Raw genomic sequence first — 14,194 nt, forward strand, 5'->3', positions numbered from 1 at the left:
AAAAAGCAATAAAAAGGTACTTACCTTCCAACTTGCGCAACGTGCAAATTTCCTATTTGGATGATTTTCGGTTCAAGTCGTTTGAATTGCAAATTTTTCTTTATTCACATCTCACAAATCACTGAAATAATGTTGTGACCAACAACATGAAAAGCATGCATATCTTTGAGCTAGAACCACTACTAGTGGACATTGCAATTTTTGCCAAGAATGTATTGAATTTTTTTCGGTAGTTGTTGCAAACAAACATAAACTTTGTGCAAGAAAAATGTTTTACTTTTACCCATTTTTATATTGCTGAACCGTGGGCATTTTGGTCCCAAAATTCTAATGGGTTGCATCCCAACAACTAGGGGAAATGGTCAATGTCATATCAACAAAATGACAACAGCTAGTGTCACGGTTCCAAACGGCAGTGGCCTATTTGATACATTTCATAGTCTAAGGGCTACTTTGCAATTTACATGATAGTTCATATCGGTAGATGTATTTTACCCATTTTAAAACTATGCCAAATGTTTTGGCTTTAATTAAAATCATAGTTAATGTTGATTAATCATGGTAAAAATATATGTTTTTGCATTCGTTCTTATATGACTTTAGTAGATAGTATAGATTTGTTATGATTTTTAAGCCGTAATCGTTTATAATGTGGAGAATGACTAAATTTGTTGAAGTGATAGATTACTTACAAACATCTTCTTTATAGTTGAGAGAAATTAAACTTTCAACTGTGATTTGCTCCCATCAAATATTTACAAGTGATCTAAAAGTATATGTTCTAACGATTAGTGCTGTATCAAATTAACCATATCTACGCATACCAAAAACACATCTGAACTGCCACTTATAAGAAGTAAACTGAAGCTGTAAAACTTAATACATGCTGCTGTTCACTTACTTGAAGCAAACAGATTCATCGGAGAAGTTACTCAGAGTTGAAAAAGTATCAGAAAAATGCAGCAGTAGGATAAAGGATTACCAGCCAATAAACGATAAAGGAGTTTCTCACAAATATCAAATCCTTACACACTACAAGCCAGGACTCCTTTCCTTTACACATACAACATGCCCCGGTAACCATGACCATAAATATAGTTTACAAACACACAAAACAGACATGATAGGGGCCGTGCACCTACAAATTCAGCAAATGAACTTGAAAGTAACGGCTGTCTTATTGCACGATATAATTTTCATTGAACACTTTGCAGAATAATAATATTTGTGTCTTCAAACATATATAGCCGGGGCCTGAATGTTTCTGTGATCAACAGTTGCAAGGATCGCAGGTGCAGTTGGAACCACACTTGCAGCCGTGGCCTCCTTCAGCACCAAAGCTTTTCTCAGATCCTTCAGAGTACCTACACATCATAAATTCTTGAATCGTTCAATTTCCCTTCATATAGGAAAATTGAAACATTAAAGATCTTAAGTCAATATAACGGCATACATCTTTACTGGCGCAACCCCTTCAATGAGGGTAACAGTTGTGCTCTTCTCGACATCTGGATACATCCCGCAACTGCAAATAGATCAAATAATCAATCGAAGAGTATAACGTCTTATTGCACTCCACGTGTATAAAATCTTTCCTTAAATAAAATTCAATCTGTCAGTACTCATGGCCGCTATATATTTTCAAGTAAATAGCTGCTTTATAATAGACTAAGATGATCAAGACAACCAAGCAACATATACATAAAATTTCCATGAAAATAAGGCCAATATCCCTCTTATTTTTTGGTTGAATTTACCTGCATCCGCTGCCACACTTGCAGCTTGAGCCGCACCCACAGTTTCCTCCGCAGTTAGACATTTTCTCAAACACCTGCAGAAAATTAAATGGAGGAAAGGTTTTTGTAATTGATCTGGACTTCAAATAAGAGTTGGAGGCTCCTATTTATAACGCTGGTAACACGAAAGTAAACGTGTACATCAATAGCTCGTCGATTATTTTAAAGTATTTGTCCTAAATGAGAAGATGATTGATTCAACTTGGACACGCAAGCAGCCATGAGAATTTTTAAATTTCATGTGCAGTTTTTCAACGTTCTTGGATGAGAAATAAAGGAATAAGGCATGAAGCTTGCTGCTGCACACACATCTACTCCACACATTTTGACATTGTCTCTTTTGCGAGTCCTTTTCAAGACATAATTTTAACATTATCTTCGATCCGTCTAAACCTGGTTTTAAATGATCGTCGTCTATGTTGAGGTTGATATCAAGGATTCTTTTATGTGCACTATGTTTGCTTTGTATATTACTATGGGTGAATTACATTGAGACCCCGAGCCTAATTCTAAATACACAAACGTCTCATATTTTTTATAAAATTATAATTGTCGCTTTGAAGTTGTAATTGTAGTTTCACGTATACCTCCGAGACAATGTTAAAAGTTTGTACAAATATCTCCTAAGGTACATTAAACTAACACCTCTAAGGAAGTGTACCTTTAATTTTAAAAAACATAGAGGGCAGTTGTGTATTTATACCTAATCGCAGGGGGTGCCAATGCGAGATAATTTTATTTTTCGTACCCAAAGTATATCCATTTTTCAGGTTTAATACCCCAAGCTTCTAAGTCATCAAACTTGGTATTCAAAATTTTTAATTTTCATCCACTTGAGTATTTTTCACTAGGTTGACCGTTAAAATAAATGGTCAATCAAATTTTGGAGGAAAAGTTAGGTGAGATCTTGTCTATGTAAAGGATGTCTGGCCACCATTTTATTCAACACACCAAAAATGTTAATTTTAATTTTATTTTAATTTTATAATTGAGGACAATAATGTAAAAAAAATTTCTAACCCAATTTCTATTAAAAAAATGCTAATTCAAATCGTTATGGCAATACCAATTTAAATATTTTCTTCCAATTAAAATCATTATGAAAATAAAAATGCATGTTAAATGCAGAGTAATGTAGAGATCATCACCTAGTAAGAATTTAAGAAAACAAACAGAGTCTTTTGTTCGATCATCACTAGCATTGTTTGAGAAAAATAAACAGAGAAAAATTGAATAAGACACTCAAAGGGATTCAATGTACTTTTGAGTCAAATTCATATCTATACTTTGATATATTATACTGTTGTTTGTGAACAAAATAAAAAATACATTTCAATTAGTGTTTTTGGTTGGGAGAATTTTAATTATAAATTTACTAAAACTTTCTATTCCACTAGTCACAAAAAAAAAAAACTAAAAAGAAAAAATATTTATTAAAATAATTAAAAGAAAAGTATGGAAAATTATAATATAAACCCTCGATAAATAGAGTATGATAATATTTGCGTTATGGCCAAGCAAAAAGAAAAATCAAGTGTTTTTCTAGTAAAATTGGTTCCTTTTTTTTTATATAGAAATTTGATTAAATATTTAATTTTTTTTTAAAATTATTATCCTCAATTATGAAATTGAAATCAAAAATAATTAAAAAAATTGTTTTTTGTATGTTGAAGAAACTAGAAGCCAAATATGCCCTTACACAAATGAATTCCCGTTTAATTTTTCCTCCACAATTAGGTTGACAGTTAGTTTTAACAACCAACTTAGCAGAGGGTACTCAAATGGAAGAAGTAGCGGGCAAGAATGCAAATGCAAACTTTTTTGTAAACAACTAACTGCTACGTTCTGTGTTAACCATATGTCCACACAAGTGCCGAATTGACTGGCAACGAATTCCTAAACCTGAATAACTCTGTGCCTACGAATGCCTCCTCAAGCTGGCAACTGTACATATAAGCAGTTCTGATTACATTTACATAAAATGGTTAATACTCCGTGTTATGAGGGCAATTTACTCCTTACGCTGTCTGGTAGACTGTTTTAGTTTTCTGCTGATGTCGAAAAAGAAATGAGTATTGACTGCTCTGGCTGCATCTACTCTGTCGATCCATCTTGGTTGAGTTCACCAAATCTCGTTCCCACTCTCATTGAGTGCTTGAGAAATTTTTCTGCGCATCGCTTGACGCAGTTTTCCTCTTGCTTTCCTAGAGATTTACGATAAAAGCTATCCACACAGTCATCGAAGCATTTTTGCACAAGCGCATTATATATTCTGAGACTGGAAAAGAGAATCAGGCGAAGTTGTGTCAGCATCAGAACAATAAAATATTCCAAGAACCACTTCTACAAGAAGAATAAACTGATGAGAAAAGGTCGAATTCAATAAATATGGTCACAAAATAGCTGCTACATATCTGTGCAAATACCAGGATACAAATACAGAAGAAACACGGTAAACAAACATATTCTTGTACTGGAAAGTTCAGATAAGCAATACTCCCAGATCTTGATCCCAGTTCAAAAAAACAACTGACAAAGAGTTCAGAAATTGCATAAGCAATGAATATGAGCAAATCGTCAGGCGCTCCGAAACATAGCATCTTTGCTCCTTTCATATTTATATGAAACATATATCTCTTAATCTTCATCCCCAGTGCCCCAGTGGCTTTGATGGGAGACAGGGCATTTGTAGGAAACATACTTTGATAGTTTCCATTTGATAACAATCAGAACTATATAAACATAAATATTTTGTGGCCGCCAATTATAGTCAACATATAAAATTCGGAAAAGATACATAAAAATAGCACAAAGAGTACATGAAGACAACTTAACCGGCCAAGATCCCCAATTAGTTTCCCTTGATTTATCCACTTGGGGTCTTCGCCCTACTCAAACTAGACAAGGAGTTCCTCAAGTAATTATGCAATTCTCTTAACATTGACTAGCAACATTCTAATAGCCATTTCAAGCTCACAAATCCAAAAACATTCATCAAGAATGAAAAATACACATAAAAAAGATAAGAGGGTAGCATCCACATCACATAGTAAAAACACTTTCTATCAATATGTTATTCCCTTAACGTCCATATGCGCCACAGAATGAAACGCATTGGTATTAAGGAGAATTATCATTCTTGCTTCACGTACAAAGTTGCATAAGTTTCAGATCAATTATGCAACCTACAAAATCTGAAGCTGCACCCATACAACCTCCCTCCCCCCCCCCCCTCCCCACACACACCCAAAAAAAAAAAAAAAAATTTTACGGAACATAAAACCATTTTATGCATATTACACTGCTTCTTAAACCCTTCTATGAAGAATCAACAACACTTAAGTCACATAAGAAAGTCACAGGTGCCATAAGAGATAAACTATACCAAGCGCGCAGTACTTTAAGATTATGCATACATATATTCACACATATGGATATACCTGTCGCGGGTTTGAAGCTGGTCAACAACGGCGGAGATTGTAGCCTTATCGGCTTCCGAAAGAGACGAGAGATCTGCTGTTAGCAAGTTTTTGTCCATGGATTTAATGTCTTATTATATGGGATTTGGTTGCTCTCAAGTGTTCGTCTGTAATTTATAGCTAACAATTCACAGACTAGGGTTTAGGGTTTATCATTTGCGGCGCCGTCGTCTCATTTCTTCTTTCCCTTCTTCCTTAAGATTAAATGCAATCAAACCCCTCCAAAAGTCGTAATGTTAAAAATACCCTCCCACCATAAAAAGATATCAATGAACTCCCCTGTCATTTTAAACAAGGTACAAACACCTCTTTAAGGTAAGTGCTTTGCTGCACAAACGGACTCGTCACAATGTTTTCCTACTCTCAAAATTTTACTTTTTAGTCCCATAAAAGAAGGGGGTGCAAATTACATCCCACACTTTATGAAACTTTTTAAAAGATCCTAAAATTTAAAAAAATTACGCCATTTGATATACAAGCGCCGTTAGTGTTTTAATGGAGAAAGCATGATTGTCATTAATTTCAAAATTTGGAGATCATATTAGAGATTAAGAATTATATTTTAGTTCGATCTGACTAAGTTTTTAGCAATTTGATGGAATTGTCCTAAAAGCCTCAATGTTTGGATTGATCCTGAATTTCGTCCTCAAAACTATGATATAGAATTTTTAATTTTGCTCTAGGCCTCTTTTGTTAGAGCTCATACAATAAGATGAGTGTTAAAAGATATGTTAGATTTCTACAAAGAATATTGTGATATTAATACAGTCATATATTCCGGGGCACGTATTAAAAAGAAATTATCAAGTTACACTTTATTTGTTGCCTAGCAAAAGATGTCAGCTTCTGTCATGCACCCCAGGAGTTTTGCGCGGTGACACGGAGGAATGGTTTTAGGGCAGACTTACACCTTCAGTATATGATCTAGAACAACCAAATATACGATCATTCCTGCACGGCAAAACCTTGGAGATCATATGGCAACCGACTTCTACTTCTGTTTATTTCTCAATGCTAAAACCTCATTTGAAATTCAGAAGTATGGTGCAACCAATATGTTCCTTCAAGCAACCAGAAGAGGACATTGAGCTGGAAACCTACCATGTTTTCCACATTAAACTGATCCGTTTGTTGTTTAACTCATCTTGTCTCTTCCACTTTCACATCAATAAGAACGTGTCCAACACTGTGTGTAAATTAAGAAGTAAAAGATATCACTAATTCAACTGCGGAACTGTTCTATGAGCTTCATTAGGCTATAGGTCTCAGAATCGGGCCTACACCCTCCCAAAATCATCCTCCTTAGAAGATTAGGCTCATAAACCTTGGCCTTCACGTAACTCTTAATCAATGTATTGTAGACAAATGTATACCTAGTATAATTTGCTTTCTTTAATTCTTCAAACAACTTTTCAACATTTTCTACATTGCCATTTCCTGCAAAAATCTCCATTATTGAGAATGTAGTTTCTAACCATGGAGTCGATTTTCTAACCTGTGTGCTTGCTGAAAATTCCATCCCTATTTCAAGTGTTCGGATAGCTTCACTAACTAATCCTGCTTTCAAACATCCAAGTGCAAGATGCCGAAACGTAATTGCATTTGGTTTACATCCACTTTTCTCCATGTCTTTATATAGCCCAGTTGCTTTAGTAATTAGACCATTCTTGCAATACACACCTATCATTGAATTAAACTGCTCTGTTGATTTTAGTCCCTTCTTTGATGCCATCTCAAGCCATAGTTCCTCTGCTCGGCCAAGATTTCCAGTCTTACCAAAGGCTTCAATAGCCAGCACGAAACTCTTACCCCTAACATAAGGTAGCTCTTGAATCATGCTCCATGTTCTACCCAACTCTTTCTGCTTCCTCAAATATCCATACAATATCACAAGAATGTCTAACGTTGACCAATTACGTCCTGTCATAAACTTTTCGATAGCCTCAACATATGCCTCACACACAGTGTACAGTCTAGCCACAGCATGTGCCATAGCCAAAATGCAGTAAGATATCTCATTTGGTTCAACCATCAGTCGATTCATATCACCAAATACTTTTACCAGACCTTCAATGTTGTGTTCATTAGCTTCTATCTTCATCAAGATATTATATGTTGACACATGTGGAACCACTTTATCAGCTTTCATCTGGGTTAAGATTTTTGGAATTGCTTTCCTGCGACTCGGGGAGGAGTGAAGTATAATAAGGCGGTTGAAAGCCAAGTAAGATATGGGATGGCCCAACTCCCTCATTTTCTTCATGTATGCCAGTGAAAGCCTTATCAACCCTTTTTCCAAGCATCCAAGCACAAGATTATTGTAGAGCAGCTCGTTTTGGAACTCTGATGGAATTCGAGAGAAGAGGGTCTCACCTTGCGCCGCCCCATGAAGCTTCATAGTAAATTCTAGCAAGTAGGAGTAATCTAGTTCTTTTGGCCTATAAGGCCTCTCCCTTATCACCCATTCCATCACCTGATACACACACAAATCTTTAAATTCTATTCTAATCACAGTTACCGTCTTGCTGAAAATTCAAAAAGCTCGTTACTAATCAACCAAAGATCAGCAAAAAGTTCCAACTCAATTAGATCAGAATATTGCAAATTGCGTGGTTTGCTGCACGCTTTGCGCTAAGACAGAAGGCATTATTGACTGAATTCTAAGGACTGCAACGAACCTTATGGTCTTTCAACATCAAATTTAATGGTTTACATGGATAAAAAAGACACACAACGGCGCAATGCCGCTCATTTATATTGAAGCATTTAGTCAAACAGATAGCAGGCATATCATTGAATATCTAACCTCCAGGGCCCGTTTAGTGGACTTGAGCTTTCGCAAACGGTTGATAGTATGGAAAATATCCCCTCTGTGGATGGGTAAGCCATCGCCCATCCAGCTCTGGAAGGCGGAAGCGACTGACTCCCCTCTGGGCAATTTCTCAATCCTCCAACTTAAACTCTTTGGTTCTCCGTCTTCTGATTCTTTTCCGGATTCTGCCGAAGTTTCTGCAGGAACTATGGCAACACATGATGATATTGGGGTGGAAAAATTGCCAAAGGAACGAAGATTCTTGAGGCAAAAACCAGATACGCTAAGTGTTCGACATATGGCTCCAAGGGCCCTCTGTTCTTGAAGCACAAAGGCAATGACTCGCATGCTTTGGTCTGTTAGAAATCAAACGTAATCAACATGGCGGACTTCTAAGAAACACGCAATTCCTTTTTCATTTTATTGGTTGTTTTTTTCTTTCTTTTGGGTTTTCAGCAAATTCTGCCAACACCGTATTTGTCCCCCTCCCCACTATTTACACGCTTTTTTTAAAATAAAATATTTTGAATCTCATACTTTCTTTAAAAAAATTAATTATAAAATTTATAAGTTATATAAAATTAATATATTATAAAATAAAAATATCCACATTCATACACTCACATACTCTCTTCATTCTCCCTCTCTCTCACACACACACACAAACATACACACTCTTTCTCTTTCTAAAATTTTAAAAAAAAAATTACTATTTAATTTTTCTTACATTCGAAAAAGAAAAAATACTTAATTATTTAATAATAAATTATTATAATTAAATAAAAATAAGATTGGTTCAAAAGCTTAAGTAAAATATATAAAAGGAGAATACATCTCACTTGAACAATAAGTTGAACTAATTATGCATGATTTTGTAGAAACTCCTGAAGTTCTAAAGAGATTAATTCACAATGTAATGGAAATAATTGGGATATTCAATTCTTTATGACGACAAACATATAATAGGATGGGAAACCTCATAGGCCAATTACAATTATACCCCTTGAGGTTATTTGCATGAGGAAGGAATATGAAAGAAGTACAACCCTGTATTGGAAATACACAAAATATGGTAAGGTTTAGTACATTCATAGTACAACCCAAACTGACTATATATATGACCTAAAAACCATAATCTTTGTGCATGTCAATTGCAATTGTAATATTCATTCTCTTTCTTACATATGATTGTTCTGATTTAAGCAACGAAGCCTATTTTATCTTGTTTTTGTCGAAAACCTTTTCCTACTGATCTTCTAATGCATATTTGTGCTGTAAGCTCATTCCTGATGAGGACTTTATTATCTCATGAGACCCCAGTTACAACTTAGGTACAAGTCAGGTATGAAGGTTCATTTTCAACTTAAAGAGATTGTTTCACTAAGTTTATTTCAAATATTTTATAAGCTCCTGCATTTTATTATAAAAAGATTTAAGAGTTTAAACATGTTTATTCTAATTTTAAAGTAAGCTTTTAATTTAAAAAGTTTGGAAAAATAAGACATTATATAGTGTTTTGCATAATAAGTCTGTTATTATTGTAATAATTGCTGATAAAATTATCAAACTGTTAGAATTTAAAATCATTTAAATAGATATTTTAATTTTGGTGGAAAATATAAAGGGTTTGAGGCCCGGAAAAAGATTCGGTTGCAAGAAAATTGATTCTTGCAACAGGTCAAAATTAGTGAAAGTGATGTGGGGGAGCAACAAGCCGGAGCCGGCGACAATGATCTTTCCTTGAGAAATTTAAAGTATGAAATTAATAGGGAAATCCAAGGCATATATGCATAGGCCTGATCAGCTTGATCATTTCAAACCATTGGAGGAGCTGGGATGATAATGTTAATTATGCCTTGAAAATGTTGTCCCAGAACAAGAAAATGTCAACAAGTTTGGAGATCATGTACGTATGTGCAGCAGCAGCAAGCTTCATGCCTTCTCCCTTTGATGTTCCGTAGTCTCGTAGAGACGAAAACTCAACATAATATTTAAAATTTCGAGGCCGGCGCGTCTGATGTTGATATACCAATTTTATATGAGTTGATGAGCTATCTGTTCTGGTGGCGCATTCATTTGTTTCTGAAAGACATCGATCGTGATCTTGTCAATTAGGAAAAGGATTTTAGAGTATTAAAACCATCTATACATCGATACACACACACACACACACACGTTAAAGTTTCTTGTTCACAGCATTATTATAAATAGGAGCCAACAACTACTCTGTGTGCCTATAACAAGATCTTCTGGTGAAGTACAAATCAATTAGAAACCTTTCTTTCCTACATTTCCTTTCTCGTTCTTGAAGAAAATGTCCAACTCTGGAGGAAGCTGTGGATGCGGCACAAGCTGCAACTGTGGCAGCGGATGCGGGTAGACACCCCCAACCCTCCCCCCACAAGAAAATAACGAGGGGAATGACGTTATTAATTTCATGCAAATTTGATATGTTGTTCCCATCTTAGTACACAATCTTTTTTGTTATTTCCTTAATCATTCATAAATATAGGTTGGCTTCTATAACTAATATTCCAACTCTGATCAAGTACCACTCCTTTGATTGATTATTTGATCTAATATTTGCAGATGCGGGAAGTATCCAGATATTGAGAAGAGCACAACTGTTACCCTCATTGAAGGGGTTGCACCTGTAAAGATGTATGTGTAATATATGATGAACATAAGATCATCTTCAAAGTTTGACTATTTTTCCAATTTTAATTCCTGTATGAAGGGAAATTGAAGGATTCAAGAATTCATGATGTGTAGGTACTCTGAAGGATCTGAGAAAAGCTTTGGTGCTGAAGGAGGCCACGGCTGCAAGTGCGGTTCCAGCTGCACCTGCGACCCCTGCAACTGCTGATGACATAATTGAGTTAGGCCCCAGCAAATGGTTACCATGTAGCAAGGCACAAGTTATTAGGCAAGTGTGTGATGGAAATTATGTATACTACGTACAATAAGACAGCCATTACTAGCAAGTTCATCTGCTAAACTTGTTGGTGCGTGACGTGTGTTTTGTGTTTGTAAAGTCTATTGTGTCATGTATATGGTTATGATTACCAGTTACCGGGGCTTGTTGTAAGCGTGGAGGAGGCTTGAACTATATATGTAACCATGTGATATTTGTAAGAAGCTCCTCTATCTGTTATTTTGTGTTAATCCTTTATCACAATACTTTTACCTACTGCAGCACTTCTTCTGATATTCGGGTTTTTTCAGAAATTGTGTTAAATCTGCCATTCCTTCCGTGGATAGAGATCAGAATTCAGACATATTCTCATGATGGACAACTATTACAACTAACTTTCCATATCAAGCAGTACTCTTGCTAAAAGTATTCTTACTGCTTCTCTAACTTAATTATCGCGTATGTCGTTGATTGATGTATTATTATCAAGGTAACATGCAATTTTTAAACCCTTGGCTAATATTTTCAGATCAAGGCAAAACTCATCAATATTTCTGCATTTTCAAGTATTTGTGCATCATAATTCCTACTTGAGAATGTTCAAAACATAAACTTGGAGCCTTTTCAAGCCTTTCATATATATTACTTTAATTCTTGATTTAATCATCGGAGCTTTAATTTTACTTGGCTAATTCCCAATGAGGATTAACTTATGAGACCCTGCAGGCTGCAGCAGGGACTTCTCATGCAAGTCCCAATCAGGTATGGTTTGGTATCCAGAAACTACCGATCTTACATCTTTAAACGTTAACTTCTGAGTTCACTTTCAGGATTATGTGATCTAGATTAATAATGTTAATTTAAGATTGTAATATAAAATGTACATTTCAGTTGAATTGTACTGTCAAGAAGATGCATATATGTTTGCCGCGTGGGAAAGAAGTTGTGTACATGAAGGTGGTTTCAGGACAGGAAACCTTCTTTTACTGCAAGAAAACAGTTGTTGTAGCATGAGGTCAAAAGTAGTGGTAATGATATGGGGAAGAAACCATCTGCCACATTCATCTTAATTTCCTTTACAAAATTAAAAATATTGAAAAGGAAATATTCTCATGGCTTAAGTACGAGATGATTGTGTTTTCAGACATTGGAAAATGAATAAATTATAAATTCTCAGGTTAAGTGCACTGTGAAAATAATAGTAGATACAAGAATATCCTGAGAAAAAATTAATGTGACTCTCTAACGTGGGAGGTATTATTTGTTTATTTGTTTGTTTAGGATGTTTTCTACCTATTAATACTTTTACAAGACTGTAAGATGGAAAATCGGGCTGTAAACTGTTTTATGTTGGGATAATTTCACTTCTGATTCCTCTAAATTAGTCTATAAATCAATTTTGGTACTTCATGTTTTGATTTCATTAATTTTGATCTTTAAGTCTTTTTAAAACGATTAAAGTTGGTCCTAAATATTAGTTGCCCGTCTAAATTAACATAAGGACATTTTTTGTCAACTCATGATTAAGACTAAATTTATCGAATAGCAACCAACAAGTAAAACAACTTTAAACTCAATAAAATTCAAAAGCATTACTGCAATATTTCAATTAACAGGACCGATCACATGTCTGAATCATACATAGCATACTCAGTAAATATCATAATCCTTACAACTAAAAGAACAAAGCAATTAAAATAATACATTACATCAAACTGAAAAAAAGCAAATGCACCAAATTAATTCATTGTCCACTAAGATTGAATAAGGCACACTTAACAGTTGCTTAGATGAACCTTAAAAGCACAAGATATATCACCTACGGTAGAAGCTAGTCCTCTTCATGGCGATGTTTCCGGCTCTTCTTCTCAGACCGCTTCTTGCCCCTACCCTCTCGCGAATCATCTGAAGCACTGACGTCGGAATCAGAGTCTGAATATGTCTTCCTGCTCCTCCTTTGATGTCGCAGATCAACAGAATCATCAGAAGAATCATCGTCTGAATGATGATGACTCCTCCTCCTCCTCTTCTCCTTCCTACTCTTCCTCTTTCTTCGTCTGCGCTCCTCCTCCTCATCAGAAGAGTCATCCCTTTTCCTCCTCTTTTCCTTCCTTTTCTTTCTTCTTCCATCATCTTCATCCTCAGAATCACTATTTCCCCTCTTCTTACTCCTTTTCTTTGACCTCCCTCTCTCTTTCCTCACCCTCTTTCTAGACTTCCCCACTGACTCGTCATCATCCGACTCATCACTATCATTCCTCTGCCTACTCTTACTACTCCTCGACTTACCACCACTAACCCTTCTTCCGAATTTCTCTGCTATAGCCCTCTCCATCTCAGAGTCATAATCGGAATCAGAACTCTCGCTCTCGTCTTCACTGCTCTCCTCACTCTCCATCTCACTTTTCCCCTTCACCTTCACTCTTTCTCCCTTCAACTTCTCCAAGCCAGACAAAACTGCAGCTTGGATCGCTTCTGGGTCCTTGCCTTCCCCCTCATCCTTAGCACTCAAAAAATTCCTACACTGGAATGTCAAATGCCCAACCCTCCCACACTTCTTGCAAGCACCACGAGCCTCATCAGCATTAGATCCCGTTATACGGGCAAGAGCAAGTAAACCCTGGAAACTAGCATAGGCATTCTCAGGCTCAGGCTCAGAGACGGAGCTTTTCTGAGAAGGTTTATTCTTCTTCTCTTCTTTGTTCGGCGCATAGGGGTCATACCCAATCGCGCTCTGCCATATGCCATGGGTCTGTAGGGCAGCGCTGCTGTGCACCCGATTGTTCGCCGGCATGCGAACCCTCCCCGCGGTGGCCGGCATGTTGGCAACCTAGCAATACAGCTGTGGAGATAAACAAAATTAGGATATTTGAGAACTTGAATCACGAATTCTAGGGTTCTAAACAGGGATTACATAAATCGGATTTGCAACCGTAATTACGAAATTTTCACATTGAATGTAACAGAGGCATAAAGGAAATAAGAGAGACATCGAAATCGAGAATTAGAGGCTTACCCTGCTACGATCCGGAGGTAAGGATGGATTGGATTTGGGCGAGAGCGATTATCCGAGACCGAGAGAAAAGTAGAGAGAGGCGTCTGATTTCCAGGAACTTAAAAAGGAAAAGTAGCGAACCGAACGACGTCGTAGAAGGAACTCGTGGTCAACGCAAAACTAAGCTTTTAATAATTA

General features: G+C 36.1%; 5 protein-coding genes across 5 annotated transcripts; 1 reads left to right on the top strand and 4 right to left on the bottom strand.

Moving 5' to 3' along the window:
• Window positions 1-989: 989 nt before the first annotated feature.
• Window positions 990-1,918, bottom strand: LOC105170407 (metallothionein-like protein type 2). Its single transcript, XM_011091160.3, has 3 exons — window positions 1,758-1,918; window positions 1,454-1,525; window positions 990-1,364 (listed from the first exon to the last, which is right to left on the bottom strand). The coding sequence occupies exons 1-3, from the start codon at window positions 1,817-1,819 to the stop codon at window positions 1,271-1,273; spliced, it is 228 nt and encodes a 75-aa protein (XP_011089462.1). The 5' UTR covers window positions 1,820-1,918; the 3' UTR covers window positions 990-1,270.
• A 1,669-nt stretch (window positions 1,919-3,587) lies between these two features.
• Window positions 3,588-5,519, bottom strand: LOC105170408 (mitochondrial import inner membrane translocase subunit Tim9). The gene is made up of 2 exons (XM_011091162.3): window positions 5,237-5,519; window positions 3,588-4,074 (listed from the first exon to the last, which is right to left on the bottom strand). Exons 1-2 carry the CDS (start codon window positions 5,332-5,334, stop codon window positions 3,891-3,893), a joined length of 282 nt encoding a protein of 93 aa, XP_011089464.1. The 5' UTR covers window positions 5,335-5,519; the 3' UTR covers window positions 3,588-3,890.
• Window positions 5,520-5,990: 471 nt separating this feature from the next.
• LOC105170409 (Tetratricopeptide repeat (TPR)-like superfamily protein) lies at window positions 5,991-8,565 on the bottom strand. Its single transcript, XM_011091163.3, has 2 exons — window positions 8,082-8,565; window positions 5,991-7,748 (listed from the first exon to the last, which is right to left on the bottom strand). The coding sequence occupies exons 1-2, from the start codon at window positions 8,433-8,435 to the stop codon at window positions 6,498-6,500; spliced, it is 1,605 nt and encodes a 534-aa protein (XP_011089465.1). The 5' UTR covers window positions 8,436-8,565; the 3' UTR covers window positions 5,991-6,497.
• A 1,033-nt stretch (window positions 8,566-9,598) lies between these two features.
• Window positions 9,599-11,252, top strand: LOC105170410 (metallothionein-like protein 1). Its single transcript, XM_011091164.3, has 3 exons — window positions 9,599-10,463; window positions 10,677-10,748; window positions 10,860-11,252. Exons 1-3 carry the CDS (start codon window positions 10,402-10,404, stop codon window positions 10,951-10,953), a joined length of 228 nt encoding a protein of 75 aa, XP_011089466.1. The 5' UTR covers window positions 9,599-10,401; the 3' UTR covers window positions 10,954-11,252.
• A 1,331-nt stretch (window positions 11,253-12,583) lies between these two features.
• On the bottom strand, window positions 12,584-14,137 carry LOC105170411 (CAX-interacting protein 4). Its single transcript, XM_011091165.3, has 2 exons — window positions 14,018-14,137; window positions 12,584-13,843 (listed from the first exon to the last, which is right to left on the bottom strand). Exon 2 carries the CDS (start codon window positions 13,820-13,822, stop codon window positions 12,833-12,835), a length of 990 nt encoding a protein of 329 aa, XP_011089467.1. The 5' UTR covers window positions 13,823-13,843; window positions 14,018-14,137; the 3' UTR covers window positions 12,584-12,832.
• Window positions 14,138-14,194: the final 57 nt, after the last annotated feature.

The sequence above is a fragment of the Sesamum indicum genome, linkage group LG9, assembly GCF_026168435.1.
Source record: "Sesamum indicum cultivar Baizhima isolate 11 linkage group LG9, ASM2616843v1, whole genome shotgun sequence".
NCBI classification, from domain to species: domain Eukaryota; kingdom Viridiplantae; phylum Streptophyta; class Magnoliopsida; order Lamiales; family Pedaliaceae; genus Sesamum; species Sesamum indicum.

Coding starts and splice junctions, on each gene's coding strand:
- LOC105170407 (XM_011091160.3), bottom strand. CDS start 1,819: ATGTCTAACTGCGGAGGAAACTGTGGGTGCGGCTCAAGCTGCAAGTGT. Junction 1,526..1,757: donor AAGTGTGGCAGCGGATGCAG/GTAAATTCAACC, acceptor ATCTATTTGCAG/TTGCGGGATGTATCCAGATG. Junction 1,365..1,453: donor GGGGTTGCGCCAGTAAAGAT/GTATGCCGTTAT, acceptor TATGATGTGTAG/GTACTCTGAAGGATCTGAGA.
- LOC105170408 (XM_011091162.3), bottom strand. CDS start 5,334: ATGGACAAAAACTTGCTAACAGCAGATCTCTCGTCTCTTTCGGAAGCC. Junction 4,075..5,236: donor CAGCTTCAAACCCGCGACAG/GTATATCCATAT, acceptor TCTCTTTTCCAG/TCTCAGAATATATAATGCGC.
- LOC105170409 (XM_011091163.3), bottom strand. CDS start 8,435: ATGCGAGTCATTGCCTTTGTGCTTCAAGAACAGAGGGCCCTTGGAGCC. Junction 7,749..8,081: donor CCACTAAACGGGCCCTGGAG/GTTAGATATTCA, acceptor TGTGTGTATCAG/GTGATGGAATGGGTGATAAG.
- LOC105170410 (XM_011091164.3), top strand. CDS start 10,402: ATGTCCAACTCTGGAGGAAGCTGTGGATGCGGCACAAGCTGCAACTGT. Junction 10,464..10,676: donor AACTGTGGCAGCGGATGCGG/GTAGACACCCCC, acceptor TAATATTTGCAG/ATGCGGGAAGTATCCAGATA. Junction 10,749..10,859: donor GGGGTTGCACCTGTAAAGAT/GTATGTGTAATA, acceptor CATGATGTGTAG/GTACTCTGAAGGATCTGAGA.
- LOC105170411 (XM_011091165.3), bottom strand. CDS start 13,822: ATGCCGGCCACCGCGGGGAGGGTTCGCATGCCGGCGAACAATCGGGTG.